Source organism: Pelodiscus sinensis, chromosome 31 (assembly GCF_052426305.1).
Source record: "Pelodiscus sinensis isolate ZL-2025 chromosome 31, ASM5242630v1, whole genome shotgun sequence".
In the NCBI taxonomy this organism is placed as follows: domain Eukaryota; kingdom Metazoa; phylum Chordata; order Testudines; family Trionychidae; genus Pelodiscus; species Pelodiscus sinensis.
Window position 1 is genome coordinate 6,009,760 of NC_143082.1, and position 19,295 is coordinate 6,029,054.

A 19,295-nucleotide genomic window follows, 5' to 3' on the forward strand; every position below is an offset into this window, starting at 1 on the left:
CCCCCTTCACAAATGGCAGCCTGAACCCCCATTGGCCCCGGGAGAGGGGAGCCCCACTCCGCCCCTGCCCGGCAGAGCTAGGGGGAACAGGCTGAGCCCAGCAAACCCAGCCCAGGCTGCAGCGAATGGCTCCAATACTTGGCCTCCACCACAGCAGCTGCCCCCACCCAGCCAGTCCCCTGCCCTGAGGCTGGATCAGTCAGCGCCTCCTAGAGGGGACAGGCCAGTGTCCCATTTCCGGCCCCCCTGAGGCAGCCAGTCCCTGCCCTGTGGCCGACTAGGAGCTGGCATCCCCCAGAGGGGACAGGCCCGCGTCCCAGTCCCTGCATGGGGGACCCAGGCCAGTCACACACTCCTCTGTCACGGCGCAAAGGCAGAGTGCACGGCCGACACAGCCTCCAGAATCCAGATCTTTACTAGGGTGCAGCCACGTCAGCCCCCTCCTGGCTCCGACGCACATGCACGAGGCTGGCTCCCGCAAGCTGGATTCTCGCCTAAGACTTCCAGACCCCCCCTCCCCAAAACTGGGCCCTTCGCCCCACCCGGTTCTCACTAACTCTGGTACTGTGGGGGCAGGGGCACTGGGTGGGGCCTGGCTGCCAGTCTTTCCAGCTCCCCACCTTTCCCCCGGTGTCAGAGCCAGCCCCCACGTGTGGGGCTCAGGGTGTGTCAGGCTGCCCGCCCAGCCGGGCCACGGATCCGAAAGGCACACCAGCACACAGCAGGCTGGGGCCAGGGTCAGCAGGAGGATCCGTCCAGCACGGGGCGGCTGCCCATGGCGGCTGGGTGGAGCCAGATGGCTGGGGGGGGCTGTGATCCCCGGTGGAGGGCTGCTGTGGAGACACAGAGGTGGGGGTCTGTCTCCAAAGTCTGCGGGATGCCGAGGTCCCGTGATCTGGGGAGAGACACCTGGCTTCGTCACCACACACAAGAACACAATGAAAAGCAACTGGTGCATGCGGGGAATTGCAGCTGGCCCGGGAGCGGGGCTGCCTGCTGGGGCAGAGCTCGCTGGAGGGAGGGGCGGGGCTTCCTGGTTGTGAAGGCGGAGCTCTCTCATGCTGGGGGCGGAGCTTTCCATCGCAAGGGGCAGAGTCGGTGCTCCAGTTCACCCCGCTGCAGGGGGCAGGGCTCTCTGGCTCAAGGGGCGGGGCTGATGCTTTGGGTCAGTTGTAGAGGTCGTCGTCTCCTTCCTCCTGGAAGAGGCTGCCCCGGCTGCTGTCGCCCCCCCGGGAGCCACCTGTGCTGTCGGCCCCCCCGTCCCCGCTCTGCTTCCCAGCTGGGAACCTGTCGGGAGAGAGTAGGCCTGGTCAGTGGGGTGGGGGAAGGGAACCCCGGCCTTGGCACGGGCAGGTGAAGGCCAGTCCTTGTGCTGGGCCACTGGTGCAGGGACAGGGTCCAGAGCCTAAGGGTGACAGCAAGGCCAGGAGGCTAAGACAGAGCCTGGGGTGGTCCTGGGGAGGGTGGAAGAGAGGCTGGGGGCTGGGCAGCTTCCAGAGATGAATGCAGGTACAGGAGGATCCCAGGGGGATGAGATGGGGAGGGGAGGGGAGGGCTGGGCTGGGGATGGGCGAGGGGTGGGGGCAGGTGGGAGATCCCAGAGGACCGGGGGAGGGGGGTCCCGAGGCCGAAAGGGACACCGGGGATCTGCCCCCTACCTGAAGTTGCCGAAGCCGCGGCTCTGCTGCAGCGTCTGGGCAAACATCTCGTACTTGCGGATGTCGTTGTCGCTGACGGAGCGCCGGGCGAAGCGCATGGCCTCCTCGAAGTGATCCCGCCGGATCTCAGGCACCGGGTCGTAGTCGTCCTCCTGCCCGGGGGATGGGACGACATGGTCACGCCTGGCCTGGCCCAGATCAGCTGAGGCTCCCCATGGCGAACAAGAGCCATGCTCCCCACTCCCTCACCTGGTGGGGGCAGACTCCCAGGCTAAGGAGACCCCCCTAGTGAGCCAAGAGTTCAGACTGTGCTGCTGCCCTGCTATCAGGAATCTGGGGGGTCAAGTCCCCCCAAAGCCTTGCAGCAGGGAGGGGTTTGCCCCGTGGGATCCGCCCCCCCATACCATGACGGCTTCCGGGTGGCGCTGGCGTTCCCGCTCCATCTTGATCTCCATCTCGATGGCCTCGCGGATGGCAAGCTTGCAGGCGCGCTGGCAGATCTCAGTGAGGTCGGCACCCGAGAACCCATGGGTGATCTTGGCCAGGTAGTTCAGGTCCACATCCTGTGGGGTGGAGAGAGACGAGGGAGCCAGTGAGGGGTGGGGGAAAGCCCATCGCTGGGGGTACAGCCCAGAGGACCAGGGAGAGAGACAGCTGGGCTGGGGGTGGGGCAGGGAAAGAGAGACAAGGCAGCCATGCCTGGCATGAGGCTTATAGGAACCTTCCATCTAAACGCTTTTCTGACAGTCTGATTTGGACAAAACCGTTTTTCGCCATCAAGAGCGTCCATTTCCCTCAGAAAATTTGGGTTCATCAAAAAACAAATGTTTTGATTCTGAAATGTCACCTCCATGTCGCATGGGGCTCCTAGTTGAGTTGCATCACATCCCCATTCTCCTCTATGGACCAGGCCTCCTGGGCAGACTACATCTCCCATGATGCACCATGCCCACAGCCTCCCATGATGCACTACCCTCTCTCTCCAAGAGCGGAAACCATGGAGCATCGTGGGGGATGTAGTTCAGTAATATCATGTCCCTGTTCTACTTTATAAACCAAACTTCCTGGCCAGACAACATCTCCATGATGCCCCCCTTCCTCTTGCCCAGAGGGGAGACCACGGTGCAGCCTGGGACCAGGGAGCCCAGCCTAGAGAGGGAGCTACAGCTCTCATCAGGCACTGCGGCAAGCTTAGTAGCAAAACAGTTTGGTTTTTGCTGCTGGCACAAGGTAAATTCTGTGGAGCGATTCAGAGGCCAGTGAAAGGTTTTCTTCATTTTGCTAGAAATTGTCCAGGGAGATGGGGGGCTTGCCCCCGAGCAAACGACGCCCCAGGCTAGGACTGAGAGCCCAGTCTCTGCACCCAAGGCCATGGGAATCTGGAGCTGCCTCACCATTTAGACCGGACTGACCCCAACCTAACAGTGAACAGGATCTCACCCATACGTATGTGGGGGACGTGTGTGTGGGTGCCCATGGACACACACGGTCACTATCATGGGCCAGACACACACACTGGAGCTAACTGGGAGTGGATACACAACCATGCACAATCTCTCTTGGGGTGGATACACACACACACACATGCGCGTGCGCACACACACAATCTCTCTTGGGGTGGACACACACACACATGCGCGTGCGCACACACACAATCTGTCTTGGGGTGGACACACACACACATGCGCGTGCGCACACACACAATCTCTCTTGGGGTGGACACACACACACATGCGCGTGCGCACACACACAATCTGTCTTGGGGTGGATATACGCACACACACATGCGCGTGCGCACACACACAATCTCTCTTGGGGTGGATACACACACACACACATGCGCGTGCGCACACACACAATCTGTCTTGGGGTGGATACACACACACACATGCGCGTGCGCACACACACAATCTGTCTTGGGGTGGATATACACACACACACATGCGCGTGCGCACACACACAATCTCTCTTGGGGTGGATACACACACACATGCGCGTGCGCGCACACACAATCTCTCTTGGGGTGGATACACACACACATGCGTGTGCGCACACACACAATCTCTCTTGGGGTGGATACACACACACACACATGCGCGTGCGCACACACACAACCTGTCTTGGGGTGGCTACACAAACACGGGACTGCTTTGGGGTGAATACACACACGCACATTCATTCTGCCCAGGGGCACGGGCGCAGGCTTGCACACGGAGTGCCAGTTTCCCCGCAGGGTGGGTTTAGGAAGCTGCCCCACTGTTGTCAACCCCACTGGAACCCCAAGCATCAGGCCTGGGGAGAAAATCCATGAGCCCAACCTAAGAATCGCGGGGTTGAACAGCTGAGCAATGCAAGCTGCGTTCTCGTCCTCGGCCTCTGGGCTCACATTTCCAGCTCCTCTCTGCAGCCCCCAGAGTGCAAACTCGTTTCTGGGCAAACACGAAACCCAATTCCCGTTTCCTGCGAGGGTGGGAGCTGGGGACTTCGGGAACAATCGTAAGTCTAAGGAGCCGAGCTGCCAAAGCTGCAGCTGCACAAGAGCAGAGCGCGGCGGGGGTGGGGGAAGAGGTGCGGCGAGGCTGGGGGGGGGGCATAGCAGAGCGCGGGGGCGGGCAGGCGCCTCACCTGGGCCACAGGCGACTTGCGCAGGTTGGCGCTCAGGATGGCCACGCGGGAGGCGTCATCGGGCAGTGGGATATAGATGAGCTGGTCCAGACGCCCAGGGCGCAGGATGGCTGGGTCGATGATGTCTGGCCTGAGGACATGGGGGAGGTGACGGAGACCCTCAGGCCCTGCCCGGCACCTACCCCGGGGGGCATCCTGCCCTGGGGCATCCCCAGAGAGGGGGCAGCTCCCACCCCCAGCCCCACTGCTGGCCTCCCTTGGCACTAGGACTGACCCCAGGAACCCCGTCCAATGCAAGGGACCTGCCCCGCCCCCTCTCCCCCAGAGCCTGCCCTATCCCCTCGCTCCCAGGGAACCCCGTCCCCACAGAGCCCGCCCTGCCCCCTCGCTCCCACGGACCCGCCCTCAGCACCATGGAGCTTGTTTACCTCCTGCCCTCAGGGGCCTCCCCACCCCATGGACCCTGCCTGGACCGAAAGGGATCTTGCCCCATTCCCCCAGGGACCTGCCCCACCTTCCAGCTCTCAGGGCCTGTGTCCCACCCACGCCAGGACAGGAGCACGCAGAGGGGCCTGTCCTGGTCCCAGCAGCTCCACCCCGCACGGGCCAGGCCTGGGGAGCAGTGTGTTGCGAGGACGGGCGGGGTCTCACCTGTTGGTGGCCCCGATGATGAAGACGGTTTTCTTGTTGGTCATGCCGTCCATCTCTGTGAGGATCTGGTTGATGACGCGGTCGGCAGCCCCCCCGCCGTCTCCCGCGCTGCCGCCCCGCGCCTTGGCGATGGAGTCCAGCTCGTCAAAGAACAGGATGCAGGGGGCGGCCTGGCGAGCCTGGGGCGCAGAGGGAGAGAGTGGGGTGTGGGGGGAGGGCACAGGGGGCGGAGGGACCCCCACAGGGGAAGGGAACCCTGAGGGGAACCACGAGATGGAAGGGAACAGGGGGCGAAGGGGCCCCCACGGGGTAAGAGAACGGGGTGGGGGTGGTAATAGAGGGCATAGCTGCAGGCGGGTTCCCTCCCCTGGTCCACGGGAGAGAAAGGGGCAGGGGATGGGCCTCCAGGGGACACCTGAGGGGGTCAGAATGGGAGGGGGGACCCCAGGGCAGGGCTGAGCGCACTTGCTGGAACAGGGGCCCCCTGCAGCTGAGTCAGACTGGGGCCCCTTGCAGCTCCCCTCCCCCAAATAGCAGGAATCCCCCCAAACCTGCGCCTGCATCACCTCCACCACTGGGGAGCACGGCAGGTGGGGGGGCAACGCTCGCCCTACAGCCAGGGCTGAGCCCCATGCGCCAACACCCCAAAGCCTGGTTGGGTGGGTGGGGGGGGCCCAAGGCCCAGCCAGGGGGGCAGGGGGAGGGGAATCCCCAGGCCCAGCCAGACCAGCTCCAGGCCCCACGCACCTTGTCGAAGACGTCGCGCACGTTGGCCTCGGACTCCCCAAACCACATGGTGAGCAGCTCGGGGCCCTTGATGGAGACGAAGTTGGCCTGGCACTCGTTGGCGATGGCCTTGGCCAGCAGGGTCTTGCCACAGCCGGGCGGCCCGTAGAACAGCACGCCCCGCGACGGCGTCATGCCGAACTTCAGGAACTTGTCCGGGTACTCCACCGGGAACTGGGGGCCCAGCCTGGAGTCAGGGGCGGGGGGCCCCCGAAAGCCGGCACCGCCTCCTCCCTCCACTGAACCGTGGAAGTGTCCCCTGCGAAGCCCCCACCCACCCCCTGCAGCCCAGCGCCCTCAGCTGAGCCCCGCCCTCCTCCCTGCCCCACAGCGCCCCCTGCTGAGCCTCGCCCTCCTTCCTGCCCCACAGCGCCCCCTGCTGAGCCCCGCCCTGCTCCCTGTCCCACAGCGCCCCCTGCTGAGCCCCGCCCTGCTCCCTGTCCCACAGCGCCCCCTGCTGAGCCCTGCCCTCTTCACTGCCCCACCGCAGCCCCTGCTGAGCCCCGCCCTGCTCCCTGTCCCACAGCGCCCCCTGCTGAGCCCCGCCCTGTTCCCTGTCCCACAGCACCCCCTGCTGAGCCCCGCCCTCCTCCCTGTCCCACAGCGCCCCCTGCTGAGCCCCCGCCCTGCTCCCTGTCCCACAGCACCCCCTGCTGAGCTCCCGCCCTGCTCCCTGTCCCACAGCACCCCCTGCTGAGCCCTGCCCTCCTCTCTGCCCCACAGCACCCCCTGCTGAGCCCTGCCCTCCTCACTGCCCCACCGCAGCCCCTGCTGAGCCTCGCCCTCCTCCCTGTCCCACAGCGCCCCCTGCTGAGCCCCGCCCTGCTCCCTGTCCCACAGCGCCCCCTGCTGAGCCCCGCCCTGCTCCCTGCATACAGCGCCCCCTGCTGAGTCCCCGCCCTCCTCCCTGCCCCAGAGCACCCCCTGCTGAGCCCCGCCCTCCTCCCTGCCCCACAGCGCCCCCTGCTGAGCCCCGCCCTCCTCCCTGTCCCACAGCGCCCCCTGCTGAGCCCCGCCCTGCTCCCTGTCCCACAGCGCCCCCTGCTGAGCCCCGCCCTGCTCCCTGCCCCAGAGCACCCCCTGCTGAGCCCCCGCCCTTCTCCCTGGCCCCCACCCTGCTTCCTGCCCCACAGCGCCCCCTAGCATTGCACTGGGGCACTGGCGCAGGCACCGAGTAGGGAACATGCCTCCCACCCTGGAGAAGCCCTTGGGGGTCCCATCCCAAAGGATTGGTCGTTGCTTAGCTCCCCGCTCACCTGAACCAGCTCCTGCAGCTCTCGCTTCACCTCCTGCAGCCCCCCAATGTCCTCCCAGCAGACGTGGGGCACCTCCACCACCGTCTCCCGCAGCGCCGACGGGTTGCTCTGGTTGAGAGCCCACTGCGGGGGTGGGGAAGGGAGCATTAGGGGCCTGGCCTCGGGATGGGGGCTGGGGGGGTTGTTGCCCGGTTACCTGGAAGTCGTCCATGGTGACGGCCATGGCGTTGAGGATGTCGGCGTCGATGGTGTCGTCCTCCAGGTCGATGACGCTCATCTTCTTGCGGATGGCCTGGAGCGCCGCCTCGGAGCACAGCGCCGCCAGGTCCGCGCCCACGTGCCCGTGCGTCTCGCTGGCCACCTGCAGCCACAGGGCGCCTGACACTGGGCCGCCGGGGGCAGGCTGGGAATGGGGGCCACAGGGAGCAGCAGCCACGGGACACCCGTGGGGAGGGGCCGGCCAGTGGATGGGACCATCCAGGGGAGGGCTTAGCTGGGGATGAAGCTACAGGGAGGGGCCAGCCAGCCATGGGCGCACGGACGGGTGTGGGGGGGAGGGCACAGCTCCCCTGCCACACCCTCTACCTAAGCACACATGATCCTTCCCCTGCCCCATCTATGCAGACCCCTGGCCCTCCCCCCAGCTCTCCCCCCCGGCCCCATCCAGCCCCGCCCCCTCACCCGCTCCAGATCCACGTCCTCGGCCAGCTTCATGTTCTTGGTGTGGATCTGCAGGATCTCCAGCCGCCCCACTGAGTCCGGGATGCCGATGTCGATCTCCCGGTCAAAGCGCCCTGGGGAAGGTGAGGAGGTGGGTCCCAACCCAGGGTGTGGAACCTTCGTGCCCCAGGAGCAGGGCCTGGGGGCAGCAACCGGAGCAGGGGAGCGGGGTCTATTGGGTCAGAGCAGCGGGGGTGGGGCTGGCTGCTAGGACGCCTGGGTTCCATTCCCAGCTCTGGAAGGGAGGGGAGTCTAGTGGTTAGAGCAGGGGGCTGGGAGCCAGGACATCGGGGTCCATCGCCAGCTACTGCAGCGGCGTGGGGCAGGTGGGAAGCCCAGGATTTACTTGCCTCCCCGAATGAGGGCCGTGGGCGGGTCCCCATGCCCCCCTGCAGCCCCACAGCCGGGCACCTACCGAACCTGCGCAGGGCGGGGTCGACGCTGTTGGGCCGGTTGGTGGCAGCCATGACGATGACGTGGGAGCGCTGCTTCAGGCCGTCCATCAGCGTCAGCAGCTGGGACACGATCCTGCGCTCCACCTCGCCATGCGTCTGCAGGGGGGTGGGGCGCAGGCTGAGAACGGGGAGACGCGCGGCGCCCGTGACTGCGCCCCCCAGGACTCGGGGTCTGGATCCGAAAAACGGGCTGTGCCTGGCGGGGGGAGGAAGCAGCTCCCGTACCCCTCCTGCCTAGACCCCCACCTTCAGCCAGCTCCTGCACCCACTTTCCCGCCCAGCCCCCACGCCCCCACCCTGCTCCTGCACCCTCCCTCCCACCCAGTCCTCTCACCCCAGACCTCCCCTACCCAGATCCCCACCCCCAGCTTGCTCCTGCACCCACTTTCCACTTACAGAGGGATCCCTTCTTGAGGCTGAGATGCAGCTGGCTCTGGGGTGGAACATGGGGGGGCTGTTTAAGCTGGGATCCCTGGCCCCGTCTCACCTTCTCTCTCTTGGGAGCAATAGCATCCAGCTCATCGATGAAGATGATGGCCGGTGCGTTCTTCTCGGCCTCCTCAAAGGCTTTGCGCAGGTTGCTCTCTGACTCGCCCGCCAGCTTGCTCATGATCTCCGGGCCTGGGAGGAGACGGGCTCTTACTCGAGGGATCCCTTGCAAAGCGCTGAGATGCAGCGCACAGGGCTGGGGCACAGGGCTGTGCATGCAGGGAGCGATGCTGGTCCCCAGGGCCATGGCAGGGGCCAGCCACCCGCATGTTTCAGGGCAGAACGGGATCCACAGCAAGGGGTCAGGAAGCCACGAAAACCACAGGGCACAATGGGGCCTCTGCGCCAGCGGCCCAGCTCCGCACGTGGCATTTTCACCATCCCGGCGTTGGAGAGCGCCGGGGCAAAGGGAAAAACCGAGGGCGCCCAGCCCTCCCCTGCCCCAGCGCCCTGACGGAGCTGTGGGCCAGGCAGCCCAGCGGGAGGGCAGCCAGAGGCCACAGTGAGGGGCGCACGAGAAGTGCCAGAGATGAGAGGGGGGTGTCTGTGGGGACGGACAGGCACGCGTGGGGACAGACGCACAGCTGGACCGACAGGCGGACTCCCCGCCCCTCGCCCCACGTCTCTCACCGTTAATGAGGAAGAAGAAGGCTCCAGTTTCATTGGCCACGGCTCGGGCCACCAGAGTTTTCCCGGTGCCAGGGGGCCCGTACAGCAGGATGCCGCGGGGCGGCTGAGGACGGAAAAGACCCGGCTGGCGAGAGGAGGCCAAGAGGAAAAGGGCCCAACGCAGCCTCCCTGGGTGCAAATGGGGGGGGGGGGGCAGACGCAAGCAGGTCCCCTGGCAGGGTGGGGGGTGACCGCCTTGGGGTGTTAGGGCTGAAAGGGCCCTGTCCTAGGGGGTGCAGGGAGGGGTGCAGGCCCCAGCACGTGGGTCCTGCAGAGACGGCAGCGTCCCGAAGAATAACGTGGCAGCCCTCGTGGTGGGGGGGAAATGTAGAAAACGTGGCAGACTAGGCCGGGCCCCAGCTCGGAGGGGGGCGCTGGGGCGGTTTAGGCCGGGATGCCCTAGTGGCGAGATCCGCTCGGGCCGGGCTCGCGGTACCTTGACGCCGATGGCTTTGAAGAGAGCCGGGTGGCGCAGGGGCAGCTCCACCATCTCCTTGATCTGAGCCAGCTGCTTCCGGCAGCCCCCGATGTCGTCATAGCCCACGTCATTCAGGCTCTCCTCCTCGTCCTGAGGGCCACGGGGGTCACGGGGCGGCCAAGCTGGCCCCCCACCCCCAACAGCCGCACTGAGACCTGCACCCACCCCCTCCCCTCAGGGACCAGACCCGATCCCCACATTACCCCCTGACACCCAGCACCACCGTGGGGCCTGCACTGTGGGCTCTGCCCCCAACTAGGCCCAGCACCATGGGTCCTGCTCCCCTCCCCCAATCCACCACCTTGGGCCCTGCCCCTCATCTAGGCCCAGCACCATGGGCCCTGCCCCTCCCCCCCCCCGGATCCAGTACCATGGGCCCTGCTCCCCACTCCCGGATCCAGCACCTTGGCCCCTGCTCCGCCCTCCTGGATCCAGCACCTTGGGCCCTGCCCCCCCCCTCCCGGATCCAGCACTTTGGGCCCTGCCCCCCCCTCCCGGATCCAGCACCTTGGGCCCTGCCCCCCCCCTCCCGGATCCAGCACCTTGGGCCCTGCCCCCCCCTCCCGGATCCAGCACTTTGGGCCCTGCCCCCCCCTCCCGGATCCAGCACCTTGGGCCCTGCCCCCCCCCCCGGATCCAGCACCTTGGGCCCTGCCCCGCCCTCCGGGATCCAGCACCTTGGGCCCTGCCCCCCCCCTCCGGGATCCAGCACCTTGGGCCCTGCCCCCCCCCTCCGGGATCCAGCACCTTGGGCCCTGCCCCGCCCTCCCGGATCCAGCACCTTGGGCCCTGCCCCCCCCCCTCCGGGATCCAGCACCTTGGGCCCTGCCCCGCCCTCCCGGATCCAGCACCTTGGGCCCTGCCCCCCCCCTCCGGGATCCAGCACCTTGGGCCCTGCCCCGCCCTCCTGGATCCAGCACCATGGGCCCTGCCCCATCCCAGGATCCAATAGTCACTTGGGCGCCCACAGACGGGTACGGGGGGACTGCACCCACCTCCCTCTTGATGGGCTCGCCCTCACAGTGGATGACGGTGTCGGGAGCCACGATGCAGTGGGGGTTCGGATCCACCTCCACGACCTTGAACTCCACGGCCCGCATCCCGCCGCGCACCAGGAAGATGTCGCCTGGGGGGGGGGCATCATTACAGAGCCGGCAGGGCGGGGGAGATGGGCCCACACCTGGGGGGAGCCCCCCTCTGCTGGGCAGGGGCTCCAGGCAACTCCCTCCTCCTCCAAGGCAGCCAGCCCTGTGCTGCCCCCCCAGGTGCCAACCTGCACCGTGGCCCAGGAAGGGGGGGTCAGTCTCAGCCCCCCCTCCCCAGCTCACCTTTGTGCACAGGCCGATAGGCCTCCAGGAAGTAGGGCTTCAGGTACACGTCAAACAGGTTCCCGGTCAGGCCCACGATGGTGTCATCAATGGGCAGCACATGGATCCGCTTCCCGTACTTCACGTCTGGGCAGGCCTGGATGCTGCAGGGCAGACCCCAGCTCAGCCTGGCAGTTGCCGCACGGCGCCCCCAGTGCCAACCGTCAGGGAGAGCGCCCCCTATAGCGCCCCCTGCAGCACGGCACCCTCAGTGCCAACCGCCAGGGAAAGCGCCCCTATAGCGCCCCCTGCAGCAGGGCACCCTCAGTGCCAACCACCAGGGAGAGCGCCCCTATAGCGCCCCCTGCAGCACGGCACCCTCAGTGCCAACCGCCAGGGAGAGCGCCCCCTATAGCGCCCCCTGCAGCACGGCACCCTCAGTGCCAACCGCCAGGGAGAGCGCCCCTATAGCGCCTCCTGCAGCACGGCACCCTCAGTGCCAACCACCAGGGAGAGCGCCCCTATAGCGCCCCCTACAGCAGGGCACCCTCAGTGCCAACCGCCAGGGAGAGCGCCCCTATAGCGCCCCCTACAGCAGGGCGCCCCCAGTGCCAACCGCCAGGGAGAGCGCCCCTATAGCGCCCCCTGCAGCACGGCACCCTCAGTGCCAACCGCCAGGGAGAGCGCCCCTATAGCGCCCCCTGCAGCACGGCACCCTCAGTGCCAACCGCCAGGGAGAGCGCCCCTATAGCGCCCCCTGCAGCACGGCACCCTCAGTGCCAACCGCCAGGGAGAGCGCCCCTATAGCGCCTCCTGCAGCAGGGCACCCTCAGTGCCAACCGCCAGGGAGAGCGCCCCTATAGCGCCCCCTACAGCAGGGCACCCTCAGTGCCAACCGCCAGGGAGAGCGCCCCTATAGCGCCCCCTACAGCAGGGCGCCCCCAGTGCCAACCGCCAGGGAGAGCGCCCCTATAGCGCCCCCTGCAGCACGGCACCCTCAGTGCCAACCGCCAGGGAGAGCGCCCCCTATAGCGCCCCCTGCAGCAGGGCACCCTCAGTGCCAACTGCCAGGGAGAGCGCCCCCTATAGCACCTCCTGCAGCACGGCACCCTCAGTGCCAACCGCCAGGGAGAGCGCCCCTATAGCACCTCCTGCAGCACGGCACCCTCAGTGCCAACCGCCAGGGAGAGTGCCCCTATAGCGCCCCCTGCAGCACGGCACCCTCAGTGCCAACCGCCAGGGAGAGCGCCCCTATAGCACCTCCTGCAGCACGGCACCCTCAGTGCCAACCGCCAGGGAGAGTGCCCCTATAGCGCCCCCTGCAGCACGGCACCCTCAGTGCCAACCGCCAGGGAGAGCGCCCCTATAGCGCCCCCTACAGCAGGGCACCCTCAGTGCCAACCGCCAGGGAGAGCGCCCCTATAGCGCCTCCTGCAGCACGGCACCCTCAGTGCCAACCGCCAGGGAGAGCGCCCCTATAGCGCCTCCTGCAGCACGGCACCCCCAGTGCCAACCGCCAGGGAGAGCGCCCCTATAGCGCCCCCTACAGCAGGGCACCCTCAGTGCCAACCGCCAGGGAGAGCGCCCCTATAGCGCCTCCTGCAGCACGGCACCCTCAGTGCCAACCGCCAGGGAGAGCGCCCCTATAGCGCCCCCTACAGCAGGGCACCCTCAGTGCCAACCGCCAGGGAGAGCGCCCCTATAGCGCCTCCTGCAGCACGGCACCCTCAGTGCCAACCGCCAGGGAGAGCGCCCCTATAGCGCCCCCTGCAGCACGGCGTCCCCACTGCCAACCCTCAGTGCCAACCACCAGGGAGAGCGCCCCATAGCGCCCCCTATAACACTCCCTGCAGCACAACACCCCCTATTGAGCCCCCACCCCATGCAGCACGACACCCCCACTGCCAACCACCAGGGAAAGCGCCCCCTACAGCACCCCCTACAGCACCACGCCCTCAGTACCAACCACCAGGGAGAGCGCCCCCTACAGTGCCTCCTGCAGCACGGCGCCCCCTACTGAGCCCCCCACCCCATGCAGCACGGCACCTCCAGTGCCCACTTCCATGGAGAGTGCCCTCTGCTGAGCCCTCCATTTCCTGCAGCACAGAGCCCAACCCCCTCATGCCAACTGCCAGGGAGCACTTCCTGCTGAGCCCCCTCTCCTGGCAGGACAGCGCCCCCTAGTGCTGACTGCTGGGGAGAGCACCCACCACTGAGCCTCCACCTCCCATACATTGGAGGGTGGCAGGTGAGGTTGCAATGTCTGTGGATACTAAGCCGGACAAACTGATGCATCTTCCCCCGGAAGCCTGTTCTTAAAGGCAGGCCCCGAGGAGGCGATGGGCCTCCAGCAAAGAGCTGCTCATTGTGTATTAACAACATAGCAAGAGCCACCCTGGGTGAGCCCAATGACCCAGCTAGCCCAGCGTCCTGTCCTCGGACTGTGGCCAGTGCCAGGGGCTTCCAAAGGAACCAACAGAACAGGGCAGCTACGGACTGGATCCATCCCTCGTCCCGTTGCGGCTTTTTCCAGCCAGCGGCTTAGGGACACCCAGGACGCAGGGTTGTGTCCCTGGCCATCTTGGCTGGCAGCCATTCCTGGACCAACACTGGACTCCACTGGACCATCCCTGGACTATTACTGGACTCCAGGAATGTGTCTCATTCTTTCTGGAACCCAGTTAGACTTTTGACCGGCCCTGCATTCCCTGACAAGGAGTTACACCAGTTGCGTTGTGTGAAGAAGTTCTTCCTTGTCTTTGTTTTAAACCAGTGATTCTCAATTGGGGGTGCAGGCATCTTCTCGACTCATCTAGAGAGCTGTCGAGTTGTGCGAGCTACAGAAAAGGCACTACAGAAGGCAGTGCAAAGCACAACTTGCTTAGTGTGCTCTCTCTGCTGCACACTGAATGCAAGTACAATATTTAGAGCCAGTCGATTGATTTCAGAACGATATGGTCAGAAGGAGGAAGTCAGTGATGTATCAGTACTAGTGATTTGGGCCACTTATGCCTCATTTTGCAAGCAAGTAGCTTTTAAGTGAACTCATGGCTATACAAGAAAAATCAGACTCTTGAAAAGGGAACAGTAGTTTGGAAAGGTTGACAGCCCCTGCTTTAACCCTGCTGGGGTGATCCCTAGTTCTTGTGTTATGTGAAGGGGTAAATAACTATTTCCAGTTCCCTTTCTCTACTCCTGATTCGATACACCCCGTCACATCCCCCTCACTTGTCTCTTTTCTAAGATGAAAAGTCCTGGTCTGTTTAATCTCCTCTATTATGGAAACTGTTCCATTCTCCCATGGGTGGGTGGTGAAGGCACAGCTGGGGGAGGCAGACCCCCAGCCCCCACCTTCAACCCCGTCCCTTCTTCTGAGGCCCCACCCCTATGGGAAGGCAGGGCAATGCGCCCTGTGTGCATTCCCCCTCCAACCAGGGGGAGAGGAAGAGAGCAGGTGGGCACACACTCGCCCCAGCCTCTCCAGCCTTGGGAAGGGCAGAGAGCACACAGCATGGCCCAGCCACATGGCCTGGCTCAGCCCTGCCTCTCCAGCCCAGGAGCACAGGGAGGGCGGGCGCTGGGGGCAGCAACACTCCGCCCCGCAGGCGTCCTGGGGGTGGAATGTGGGCAGGGCTACGCCTGGCAGTTTGGGAAGGCAGAGCCTTCCCCTGCCTGCCACGCCAGGTGTCCAAGCATCCCTCTAATCCTTTTTGTGGCCCACATCTGTGCCTCTCTCGTTTCTACTATTTGTGTATTTGAGCGGGGGGCTGATCAAAGCTGCAGGCCGTGTTCCAGCGGTGGGCCTGGACTAATAGGGAGGCGTTGGGTGCCGCTGGGCTACGTATCAAGTCCCGCCCAACGTCAGTCTACTTGGATAAGAAGCCGCCTGCTACTCAGGACTGTGCAATTGACAAGAGGCAGCCAACTCTGCAGGCCGGACACGTGGCAGAAGGCCACCCGCCAGCTCGGGTCTGTTTTCAAATGTCTTTGGGAGTAGCAGAGACCAGGCACCTTTACCCAGCAGAGCGGCTGCAGCGCCGTGTCTCCTGAAAACCAGCTCCCAGCGAGGCCTGGCTGAGAAGGGCCGGGCGGCCTCTGAGCTGAGGTTTGCTCTTTCTAGGACACCAAAGGATCGAGCTGAACTAGTCCAGCCTCTAGAATGCGACTGCTATTGTGTCTGGCAAGCCCTGCCCACCCAGATGTCACTGGCATTCCTTCCCAGGCTACATACCGAACCATTTGTTCCCAATGTTTCTACGAGTCTCTCTTCCCTTTGTTAAAGGGGCTTTGGCTGGTTGTCCCGGCAGACGAAGCGCGGTGACCTGAGCCCGAGCTGGGTGTGCTGCGGCTGTTCAGCGAGCCCGGCTAGGTCTCTAAGGGATGCCCGGAGGCTGCCGTGTGCCTCTCACTCACCTGCAGAGGGACAGCAGGGGCTGCATAGGGTGAAACGGGGGGACAGTGTTTCCCGGGACTGGGGGACTGACCCCCGGCAGAGACAGCCATGGTTTCCTCTCGCTAAGCCAGGGGTGGGCAATATGCGGCCCATGGGCTACATCTGGCCCGCCAAGCCACTGCATGCAGCCCCCAGCCACCTTGCAGGAAGCCTTCGTCACAGAGCAACTCATGCTGCTTTAAACAGCTGGCTGCTCTGTGCTCTGGACATTGGGGAGGGAGGGGGAGGCTGTGCTCACTGCCCCCCCTCTCCCTCCGCCAAATCTGTCAGCTCCCATTGGCCAGTTTCTGGCCAATAAGAGCTAAGACATTTTGCTGGAGCAGAGCCACATGAAGCAGCCCAAGGTTTCCCCCAGCTGGGACTGCAGCAGACAGTCAGATTCCTGCAGGGCTGCTAGCTGGGAGCAGCCTAGGTAAGCTCTCTGGGCCAGAGCCTTCCTCTAGCACCCCACCCGCTCTCTCCTTCCAACTACCTTCCCCGGGCCACCACCCAAACTCTCTGTCCTCCCTCTCCCCACCTCCTCCAGGTCACAACCTCCCAGACCCTGCACCCCCTCCTACACCCCTCCCCCAGGGCATAATCCTCTCCTACACCCAGACCCTCTCTCAGACCCTGCACCCCAGATCACAACCCGCTCTTTCACCTAAACTCCCTCTCAGACCCCACACCCTCTCCTGCACCCCAGTCCGCTACCCCAAGCTCCCTTCTGCACTCAACTGCCGCCCCAGACCTGGTACCTCCTCCATAGACGTGTGGCCCCCGACAAAATCTTGGCATGGCCCCCCATTAAAATGTACTGCCCACCCCAGCACAAAAGGCAGGTGGTAGGAAAGTGACACCCAGCCCTGAGCACCCCAGGGGTTCCCTAGTGCAGTCTCCCATCTGCACCTGAGCAGGCCAGCCCCTGCTTAGCTGCAGCACTGCAGGGGAGGGGTACACCTGGCACTCACCTCACCACGTCACCCAAGCGCACGCGGAGGTTGTTGCGGGTGACTCGGTTCATGCGGATCTTCTCGCTCTGGCAGGAGTCATCGGTGAGGACGATGCAGACCGTCTCCCGGCGCTTCTTGCCCTTCAGCAGCACCGTGTCCCCCCGGAACAAGTGCAGCTCCTCCATCTTGGTCTGCGACGGAGACAGGCAGTGATAGCCCACAGGGCATGGGGGCCTGTGTACAGTGTGTGCGTAGGCAAGCCTGGTCGGGGGGTACATGCAGGGTACATGTGCATGGTGCCTATGGGAGTGTGTGCTTGTAGCGGGCATGTGCATGTTGCATGTGCGCGTGGGTGCATGGGGATAGTACGCATGGGCATGGTGCATGGGGCTGGTACACAGGGAGTGTGTATCTGTGTGGGCTGTGCGTGTGTGCATGGTTTATGCACGTGCAATGTGTGAATAATGAACATGTGCACATGGTAAATGTGTGTGTATATTGGGGGTACCTGATGCACATGGAGGTGAGTGTAGATAGTGGGTGGGTGTGCGTGTATGTAGATGGCATGTATAGACAACATGTGTAGGGGTGTGGACACATGTGGAACCCAGCCTGCCCAGCTATGAGTCTTAGCCTCTGTACTGCTACTAACAGGCGATTCTCTAAGGCTACGTCTAGACTGGCACGATTTTCCGGAAATGCTTTTAACGGAAAAGTTTTCCATTTAAAGCATTTTCGGAACAGAGCGTCTAGATTGGCACGGACGCTTTTCCGCAAAAGCACTTTTTACGGATAAGCGTCCGTGCCAATCTAGACGCGATTTCCGCAAAAAAGCCCCGATCGCCATTTTCGCGATCGGGGCTTTTTTGCGGAAAACAAATCTGGGCTGTCTACACTGGCCCTTTTGCGCAAAAGTTTTGTGCAAAAGGACTTTTGCCCGAACGGGAGCAGCATAGTATTTCCGCAAGGACACTGACAATCTTACATGAGATCGTCAGTGCTTCTGCGGAAATTCAAGCGGCCAGTGTAGACAGCTGGCAAGTTTTTCCAGAAAAGTGGCTGATTTTCCGGAAAAACTGGCCAGTCTAGACACAGCCCAAGAGTTGAGAGAGGAGGTGCATTAGGAGCAGGGAGCGGGAATTTGCCGTGAGCGTCCCGAGGTGCAGCAGGGAGCTCCCAGGGGCAACCGGAGCCTCTTGCCTTGCCTCCCTGCAGGGGAAGGGGCTCAGCCAGGCGGCTGGCTGGGCGGTGGGACCCCCCGGGGGGCTGTACCTGCGACAGGGTGACAATGCTGTTGTCCTCATTCACTGCTTCATCCACCACCAGCCGGTTGGGCCGATGCTTCTGCCGCAGGATGGCCGTGGAGTAATCCTCCCCCTTGGGGCTGTGGAGGGGAGAAGGGTCAGGGGGTCTCCCCAAAAGGAATGGAGCCAGCCCCCCTCCCCCCCGAGGCCCTTCACACCAGAGCAGCCCGGGGCTCCTTGGGGGTGGGGCAGAGAACCGCAGAGGGGCCTTCAGACCCCAGCTCTGCCTGAGCTGGGGAATCCCAGAGCTGAGGGGGGGTCCGGGGCCCTGACTTGAGGGGGGCACAACGCAACCTAGAGCACTTTGCATTGTGAAGGGGGAGCCGCAAGGCAATTGTAGCTGGACCTGAGGTGGGTCACAGACACTAAAGGGTGGGGCAGTGGGGGCGGGGGGGCCTGCAGCCAGGCAAAGTTGTTCTCAGCCAGGCCCCTGGGGGATTGTGGGGGGACACTGGGGAGGGGCGCTAGGATTTGGGAGACTGGGCAGATGCCTGCGGAGGGGGGGGGGGGGAGCCTGACTGGGCATGTGCAGAGTAAGAGACCTGCTCCCTCCCACCGCCGGCTCTGGCCCGGGGGTTCGGGACCCAGGTCCGGCAGCTCTCCGTGTCCCCCACTGCTGGGGGGGGAGGCGCCAAGGCGCTTGTAAACACCCTCCGCACCGCCGGAGTCACGGGGAGGGGCTGCCCTGTGCCAGCCCCGGCTGGGTGGCTGCGTGGGGGAGGGACGGAGCGGATCGTGTTTCACCCCGGCCGGTGCCAAGCGCTTCCCCTATAAATATCCCGCGGCCTGGGCTCATCGCCTGTTATAGGCACCGGCACCCCCCCCCCCCCCCACAACAACACACCCGGGGCAGCCCCCCCCCTCCCGGGGCAGCCCCCCACCCTGCAAGTTGGACCAAACTTTTCCAGCCCCTTCCCCCGGCGGAGCCTCCTGCCCAGCTGGAGCGGGGGGGGGGGAGGGGTTTGCGGGGGGGAGGGGTTTGCAGGAGGCCCCCCCCCGCCGCTCCCCCCCACCAGGAGGGTGGCGCCCCCGCCCCCCGAGCGCCCCCACTTACTCCCCGCCCGGGCCCGGCATCTCGGCTGCGCTGCCCCCGCCTGGCCCGGCCCGTAGCGCCCGCCTGGCCGCTGCTGCCTGTGCCCGGCCCGACCCGCCACCGCCCCGGCTGAGCCCGGCCCCGCCCAGCGCCCCCCCCCCCCGCCCGGAGCAGCCGTGGGCGGACACGCGGGGAGGGGCAGACGGGGGGGTGACCGAAGACACTGGGGGGCCAAGTGGAGTTGGGGGGTTTGGAGGAGGGTGGGGCTGGGGGGCGGAGGGTAATGGTTGGGGGGTGGGGTTGGGCCTGGGGAATCCCAGAGTTGGGGGGCGTTTAGGGGGCAGTGGTGAGTTGGCGGCTGGTGGGGGGTGCAGGGGATGGGGGGGTTGGGAAAGGGGGTTGATGGGGAGTGGGGAGGTGGGTTTGGGAAAGAGGCTGTGTTGTGGGGGGATGCTCAGGAGGGGAGGAAGGGAGGGTGG

General features: G+C 64.9%; 1 protein-coding gene across 1 annotated transcript; it reads right to left on the bottom strand.

Annotated features, from left to right (window-relative positions):
• Window positions 1–399: 399 nt before the first annotated feature.
• On the bottom strand, window positions 400–18,885 carry LOC102462213 (transitional endoplasmic reticulum ATPase-like). Its single transcript, XM_075902242.2, has 18 exons — window positions 18,838–18,885; window positions 17,752–17,863; window positions 16,498–16,670; window positions 11,116–11,258; window positions 10,783–10,913; window positions 9,746–9,877; window positions 9,271–9,373; window positions 8,639–8,772; window positions 8,112–8,247; window positions 7,658–7,770; window positions 7,173–7,337; window positions 6,977–7,099; window positions 5,682–5,894; window positions 4,935–5,113; window positions 4,284–4,413; window positions 2,063–2,221; window positions 1,659–1,810; window positions 400–1,287 (listed from the first exon to the last, which is right to left on the bottom strand). Exons 1-18 carry the CDS (start codon window positions 18,855–18,857, stop codon window positions 1,167–1,169), a joined length of 2,439 nt encoding a protein of 812 aa, XP_075758357.2. The 5' UTR covers window positions 18,858–18,885; the 3' UTR covers window positions 400–1,166.
• Window positions 18,886–19,295: the final 410 nt, after the last annotated feature.